At 48.5% G+C, this 8,227-nt stretch overlaps 1 protein-coding gene across 1 annotated transcript in view; it reads right to left on the bottom strand.

Annotated features, from left to right (window-relative positions):
• Positions 1-611: 611 nt before the first annotated feature.
• The window catches only part of ATXN1 (ataxin 1), a 9,001-nt gene continuing 1,385 nt past the window's right edge, over positions 612-8,227 (bottom strand). The window contains exons 2-3 of the mRNA XM_010180640.1: positions 7,753-8,220; positions 612-1,152 (exon numbers count right to left, since the gene is read on the bottom strand). Coding sequence (XP_010178942.1) covers positions 622-1,152; positions 7,753-8,220 — 999 coding nt within the window. The 3' untranslated portion in view covers positions 612-621. The remainder of the gene's footprint in view (positions 1,153-7,752; positions 8,221-8,227) is intronic.

Consider the following 8,227-nt stretch of genomic DNA (forward strand, 5'->3'; position numbering starts at 1 on the left):
ACTGTAGAGCCTTGAGTAAAAGTTGGCTTGTTGCTGACAACGTCAGAGACCGTCCGATCCTTTTCGGTATCGCCCATGGGTCGTGTCCTCAGCATCCGCCTGGGGTGAGGAAACCTCTTCGCCAACCCGCCACAGAGCCGCAGTCACACACGTGCACACACACACACGCACCCCACGCGTGACACACACCTCTGCTACACTTCCCTTCTCCTCACCTCCCCCCAAAAAAACTAGAACGGGAACCAAAACAACAGAACAAAACCAGAACAAAAAAACCAAAGAAAACGACGACGAAAAGAAAACAAAATCACAGCTGGACCCTGTTCTACACGAGGTGTTAGAAAACAGGAGCCATGACAACACATTCATTTCCACTAAGGGTGTGTGAAGCAGATACTGCCCCCTCCGTAGCTCTCGATAAACCTAGTCACTGACAAACACTTGTGGAAAAACATATGCACCAGTCTCCTGCATAATACCAGCTGCAACTATAACAACAAGGTTATAACATAAACCTAAAATAAGATGATAACATGTAAATACTGGGTTATTTAGTCTACAGTACAGTAATCTGGATAAAAATGACAAGGGATAGCCTAATTTCCTTTCCCCAAACAACTTTTACTTTCCTACGTTGGATCGACCTTCAATGCAAATCTTAACCTCCTGAGGAATAAAAGAAGGCTTGGGAAGAGTCAAAGGTGGCTCCTCTTCTGATTTCTCTAGTTTTCGTGTTTCGGGGGCTGACCACCTCCTCTTCCTTGTTGCCGGGGGCTTGCTGGGTTCTGTTTTGGTGAGCAAAGGTGCTGCAGGCAATCCTATTTTGTCCGGAAACTTCAGTTCACCGTTCTCAGCTAACATCTGTGCGCTTCCCTGATTAATCCCGTTTTCCTGCTCCGCATACCTGTGTCTACTTCCAGCCAGGCTGTCATTCTTTGAATGCTTCAGCAAGATACTAGCTGAGTCCATGGGCTGGCCCTTTTTAATAGAGCCGTTCTTCAGGTTCTTGAGCGTGAGCGATATGCAGACGTCCCCCACCGAGAGTTTGGAGCACGGCAAATCAAAGAGCTGGCTGGTTCTCTCAGGGCAGCAGGACGACCAGCCTTGTCCAAATACAAAAAAAGGGTATTCTACCAAGACCTCCACGCTGACCTGCAGAAAGAGAGGGGACAACAGGGAGAGACAGAGGGAGAGAGAGGGGAGAGCGTGAGATCACCCATGGGCTCTCGCTGCGGGGGAGAGGGATGAAGCTGAAACGGCAAGAGTACAGTTCCATTTCCATGAAATCAGGACATCAGCCACCAGACTTCCCGCCTGTCCCTGTCACACGGGTGTTAGTGGTTTCTCTGAGCTCAACAGGAACCAAGCTTTACCTTTATCCAGCCGCTCAGAGACACATGAGAGGCAAAACAGCTTCGGCATCTGGCAAACTCTCTTCCCCACCACCCCCTTGTGGTACCTGGAGCCCGTCATCCACATCTAAAGACGCTTTCCAACCAGAGGGTGGCTCAACGGAAGCTCTCAGTTCTGACACACAATTTCCTAAATGACCATGGGAACACCATCCTCCCCTCTGCCCAAAAAAAGCGTATACTTACCAGCGTGAAACAGCTGAAGGCACGCTGATCTCCAGGGACCATGAGTACGTATGGATTTGTAGCCATAAGAACAGCAGGTGTCGACCTGCCTTCCCCCACCAGTCCTGTTACTAGCCCCGCTCCTTCCCTTCTCACACCCACTCTCCCACTCTGCACCTAAGTTCACCTCCTGCACTCCCCCAGGGAGAGGATCAGCTCTCCTCCTCCCCCTCCTTTTCTTCACTCTGTCCCTCCTTTATTTGTCATATTAAGTGTGAACCTTGGGATGAAGTTGCATGGCCTGTCTCACAGACGAGGTTGGACTCGACAACACGGTACCCAGCAGCCCTGCTGCTTCCCTGCTAGTCCTGCTTACCCTCAGAGGAGGCCTCCCTGCAAGCAGGGCCTTGAAGTAGTTCCCCTCACACTCCACCAGCTCCATAGCCCTTTTGGGCAGGAGGACTTGATCAGAGATGTCCCACAGCTCAGAGACTCAGAGGCTCCAGAGCCAGGAAACCAAAGACTCCCATCAGATGCTGACTGTGCCTACAACTGGTTAAGCCCATGCCATGCACTGGCAGTCAACTACAGTTTATAAGACAGCTGACTCTGTTGGAAAAAAACTTACGAAGTCTATAAATACACACTATGCACTTCTGCAACTAGGCCAATGAATAACACTGCATGTGTCATCCTGCCACTCCACCTGCCCAACATCGTAAAGTACTGTACAAAGAATTTCAAAAGGAGTAGTTTAGAGGCACCAGATACCCCCCACTACATCAATTTCTGACATATTAAACCATTTCCAACCAGTATTGTCTGCCAACAGGCAACTACACACATGGCAACAGAGGAAAGAGACCTGACTCTAGGCCTAGTTTATGCTCTGAACCATGGATAAAATGGGGTGAGGTAACCACAGAAGTCCCAACCCTTCCATGTTGTTGGAGAGAAACCCTCCAGCACCAGGACTTGCAGAAACACTTGCCCAGAGTTTGGGATCCTATTCCATACACATGCATCTCAGTAAGGGGTCTGACTGGGAGAAGTGGTGCCTACCCGGTATCTCCCATGGACTTAAATGGAAAGTGCTGTCTGCATAGAGTTATAGGCTTCTCTCCAGGCAATGGAACATCAGGTGGACACAGCTTTTTCTTTTATGCAGCTATGCCTCTCCTCTTTCTTTCTTCCTTCCTGCCTACTGTATTTTTTCCTTCTTTATCTACTTTCCATCCTTGTCAAAAGCTATTTGTACCTGTGGGAATCACACATGCTTGTGTGCATCATCCTCACCAACACACAAGTTCCTCTTGATATGAACATGCTTCTGCCATAAGTTACACCTTTTTTTTTTAAATGTGGCACCCAAAACACTTGCCTGAACTGTCAATCACTGGAACAAAGCCCAGAATTAGTGGTGGTGATCATGAATAACACCAAATCATAAAGATGGTGAAAGGCCAGAATTCCTATATTCCGGTCACGGTGTGCACATACCTCTATTGATTTGAAATGGGTTCCCTCACGGATTATCAAGCCCTGATTTTAGCTGGCTGCTTCTGGATTCAGCTAACTTGGGATTGAAGGTAACCACTCTCTACAAGCAATAGTAGCCAAAGACCTTTCAAGTGTGAAAGTTCAGTAATAAGACCCCTGCATAATTTTTTTTTCTGACCATTGCATAAAATTTTTTTCAAAAACTCCCTCCCCCAATATCTTGCCATGATTATTGTAGGAGAGAAACAAATTTGGAACTTCTTTGCCAACTACTAAGACAATAAAGCAGGAAAACAAAATCTTGGTACCTCTTCAAGCACACCATGGCTCTGCTGCAAGCTACATTTATATTTCTAATTTTCAAGAATGACAAGATGTTTAGTGAAAACATCTAAAACTCCTCAGTGCAGCTAGCGATAGAACAAGAGGAAATGGCCTCAAGTTGTGCCAGGGGAAGTTTAGATTGGATATTAGGAAAAATTTCTTTACTGAAACAGTGGTCAGGCACTGGAACAGGCTGCCCAGGGAGGTGGTGGAGTCACCATCCCTGGAGGTGTTCAAGAAGCATGTGGATGTGGCACTTCAGGACATGGTTTAGTGGCGTGGTGGTGCTGGGTTGACGGCTAGACTTGATGATCTTAGAGGTCTCTTCCAACCTTAATGATTCTGTGACTCCGTGATTTTCCAATTAAGTGTTTTTCTTCCTGATACTATTAAAAATCCAATGAAACTAGGAGAGGCAGGCTGGACACAAAGAGAAGGAGGCAGTTCTGGAAACAAAGTGCAATTAAATGGTGGAGCTCTCCACTGAAGGCCTTGCTGCGGATGCCGAGAGACTCCTCTGGTCCAAAAAACATCTGGGCAGATTTGGGGAATAGAAGTTCTCCCTCTCGCAAAGAGAAACCTCTGCAGTGCCGGGTTCCCACAGGACCTCCCCTACTCAGAGACTTGGGGACGCCTAGTGTTCCCACCACCCCCAACAACAGCTGCCTTCACCAGAGCGGATCTCCTCTGAGAGATTTACGGGGCTGCAGGTAGCACCTTGTGCCACGGGGACTGTCCGGCACCACACATGGTGCAGGTGGGCATCCCCCCAAGGCTGCACCTAGCCTAGCTTCAGTACACTGTCGCTGTAACAAACACACCCAGGGCCTGAAGGCTTGGGAAGACTGCTCTCCACAGCCATGTGGTCCCACCATGTCTCAAGAGAAGCCACCTCTGTCCACCAGGTCATAGCTGTTGCACTCCCAAAATTCAGTAATAGGCATCCGAAGACAGACCGCAGCCAACTCATCACTCGGAGGAACAAGGACGCACCGCCCCGTGACCAGGGGACATGGACATGGAGATCCCAAGAGGGGAAGGCTGGGAGAGATCTCCATCTGCAGCAACGAACCGTGTCACCATGTTTCTTCCTGTGTCTGTCACAGTGCCAAAAGCAATGAAAAGGAGAGTGCGGAGTAAAAGAAAAAGTAACTGGTTTGTGTGATTGCAGAGATATAAGGGGAAGACTAAACTTCATGATGGTCTAAAAAAATACGCACTAAACTAAACTAGTTAGGGCTACTAACTGGAAGCTCTAACAGGACTTTTCTATCTCTAGTGTCTATGGTTCTGTTTTTCCAAGAAAAAGGAAAATTAAGAACTATACGTTAAATCTTTTCTTTTTACGCTGTACTTTAGGAATGATTAGGAACTGAAATGCAGGGATCAAAGCAAGCAGTTCAGAGAACTTATCTTGCATGTCCTGTGTGCTTTGACCTTAACAAAAATGGAGATGAATTACTGGCTTCCACTTGTTCCTGGCAGCAAAAGAAAGGCCAGGTAATAACAATGAAAGTGTTAGTACAAGAATAATATGTGGAATTGCAAAGAGATGCCGATCCGTAGGTTTTTTCTTCTAGGTAACTTGAATGAAGAGGAATAACAGACAGATCTGGGTTCTGATCCAGTTGACACTTACTTGACTTCTTCCTAATCCAGAGCAGGGATGCTGTGAAATGGAAACCTAGCATCCCTCCAGGGCTAAGGGCAGTTATTGCACTGAAAAGGCATGCAGCTTCAGGTGGGTTGATTTTCCTCTAGGTTTCCATAGCTGGAAAAGGGTGGGATTTGCCAGGTGATTGGAAGACAGGGAAACGAAGGAGGACGACCTCTTGCTGCCTGAAGTGCTGTGCCGGGGAGGGGCAGCAGTGGGCTTGTAGTGATCCGATACAAAGCAGCTGCATGGTGCCTCCCTATTTACACCACAGTTGTATACGCTCAGCTAAAAATAACCTCCTACCTCTGCCCCTCCATTGGTGGGAAAATCAGCTAATGTTTGCACAGTCTGAAAATACAGATTCATCAATGACTTCCCAGAGATCCCTCGGAGGAGTACGTAAGTGAGCCAAAGCTAATGATAACACCGCTATTTTTGTATGGCACTTACTTACACCCCCTCGACAATTCCATTCCCAGAAACTCCCTCCTTCCAGAAGTATGGGTCCAACCAAAACTTAATTGTAATAAAATACTTTGCAAAGCTACACTACACACGCAGGCTCCGCACTACCTGCTGTACTCCAGAGCCAAGATACTTTTAAGTGTAAATGCTCAAAGCAGCGCGACAAAACACTGCTCTTTCAACAAGGAGGCTCAGCCCTCTACACACAGGCAGTTTTCTAACGAGAAATGACTGCTGCATGCCTGCTAATAAGGCTAGATGCTTTCACAGAGCCACGTCGGTTGAGGGTGAGGTCACCGGAGCCTCCAAAACTCACAGAGACGATGTCTCTCTCTCTATCTCAACCCAGGCAAGGGAAAACTGGCAGAGCCGTCCCCGCTATGCAGGGACACAGCTGATCTGGGAAGAGACCCAAGTCCCGGAATCTGCAGGAAACCTAAATTAAACCCCCGTTTCTAATCATATCTCTACGTGACTCGTCCTCCATTCTGGAAGCATCCCCGCTGGGAAACACAGCTGGGGAGTATTTCGGCTGCTGCGATGATGTCAGCCTGCTCCCCATAGGCTTCTCCGTAAGGTGACACTTTGCTGAGTGAGACCTGTGTGCCCGGCCCTGGATTTTTACAGCCTCAGACTCTTTTTTTGCTTGCTTTCTGCCAGAGGATGGCACTCCACCCCCTGCAAAGGCGCCCTTCCCTGCGCCCAGCACTACAACACGTCGCCCGCGTTGACAGATCTGGGAACGAGACACGACACCAACGCTACCTGCTAATTTGTACCTCTTCTGCTGCTGCAGAGACCCGTGGCCTGGCTGCAGAGGGAGAAATGAAAGCAAGATGAAAATTGCAGATGGGAGATTGCTACTTTCAGAATCTCATTATTCAAGGCACCAGGGAAAATTATAGTAACAGGTCCTGATCCGAGGACAGTTCCTCTAATCCCAAAGCCTGAGCTGCACCAAAACACAGTTGAGCTGTGGGGAAAAAGAAATCAGGTCTTTGTACTGAAAGCACCGGAGGCCCAACTTCTCTCAGCTGCACAGATCCAAACACATACATGACCAAAACCACACAGGGAATCTGCACATCTGACATGAGAAAGGGGACAGACAGGTCATATGCCGTGATTTACCATACATGTGCGACTAGGGAAGGATGGGCCACTGACTGCTGTGACTGCAAGAAATTTTTCATGTAGCCTGCTCCTGGTACTGTTGCTGTTTCTTTTTCTTCTCCAAACTGACAGCCTGAGGTGCTTTACTACCTGTGTCCTTGTCCAGCTCCTCCCTCCTTCCCTCTTATTCTGGTTCTCCAGTGCTGAGGGTGCAGCATCAGGGCTGCAGATGCTTCAGTTTGCAGCACTCAAACCAACCCAAAAAGATTTGCAACAGATTATTTAAAACGCATACCTCTAGGAAGCAAAATGCTACCCAGGGTATCGGAACTGCTCCAGCCTCAATGCAGCAGAATCTAAATTGCTCATAAAATTGCACAGCATCAGGGTAACACTTTATGATCAATAGCTACTCATTCTCAACCTAAAAATACCTTTGGAAAGCTACAGGTTTTCTTCCTATATTGTGAACCAACAAGAAACAAAGGTCAGAAGCTCAACCTGCCCAGCCACCTACATGGTTTTTCTTTCCGAACTTCCCTTGAACACACAGTTTGTGAGCCATGCAGTGTTTAAACCACCTGCAAATGAAGTCTCTCTAAAAAGTAAAACTCTGTAGTGCACTTCAGTAACTTACGTGTGTGATGGAGCCATCCCTAGGCAGCTCCAGGTTTTCAAGCTCTGGAAATTCACTGCCTTGTGCCCTACCTATCTCTCTAGGGTAGGATTTGAGCTGAATCTATGGGCTTTCTGGTGTGGAAGGTAAAAATCATCTATCGAAATGCAAAACATATCCTCTCATACTGCTTACACTGTTTTATATTTTAATCAAAAACCATAGACATCACGTAATCCTTCCAGTGGGTTCTCCAGTTACAAGACAGACCCGTTTTATATCCAAGAGACTACATTTATCTTTGGTGTGACCCTGATGGCCCCCCCAGCACAGTGATGGGGCAGATATTGGGACCAGAGTTGGTCTCATGGATAGATGTGAACAATTAAGAACCAAATCCATGTGGAACCAAGGTAACTGAGATGCACTGAGGAAAGCTGCACCCGGGGGACCACAGCATGTGCCCCTCTCCCCCGCACCCCACCATGCGTTGCCATTACCTGTGCTCGATGCTCCCCAACTGCAAACTGTATCACGGCAATGCCTGGGCTATGGCTGTCTTCAATCCTCTCCACAGTGCTGGAGTCTATTTTCAGGTCGTTGCTAATTTCCGCGCTCTGAATGAAGTCTTCTGTTTTCAAGTCCTCTACCTTCTTCAGCTCCCCGTTGGCCAGCTGAATGATCGACCCCTTCATGAAGTAGGGGGGCAGCGTGGGAGGCGCGGCGGCGGGGGACGCGATGGACTGCACCACGGGCAGGTGGATCTGCGCCTGCACCATGGTGGCCTGGTAGGCAGGCTGGGTGGTGAGGGGCTCCGCGCTGAAGTTCTCGCTCTTGGGGACGGCGGTGGTGACGAACGTGTGAGGCACTGCTGCAAACTGAGGAGACGACGTGACGATGGCAGGCGCCACTCCCGACGGCTCGACGTCCGCGCCGCCGACCGGGATCCGCAGGGACTGGGTGCCAGGGGTCACG

This window comes from Mesitornis unicolor, unplaced genomic scaffold, assembly GCF_000695765.1.
Source record: "Mesitornis unicolor isolate BGI_N332 unplaced genomic scaffold, ASM69576v1 scaffold29153, whole genome shotgun sequence".
Classification (NCBI taxonomy): domain Eukaryota; kingdom Metazoa; phylum Chordata; class Aves; order Mesitornithiformes; family Mesitornithidae; genus Mesitornis; species Mesitornis unicolor.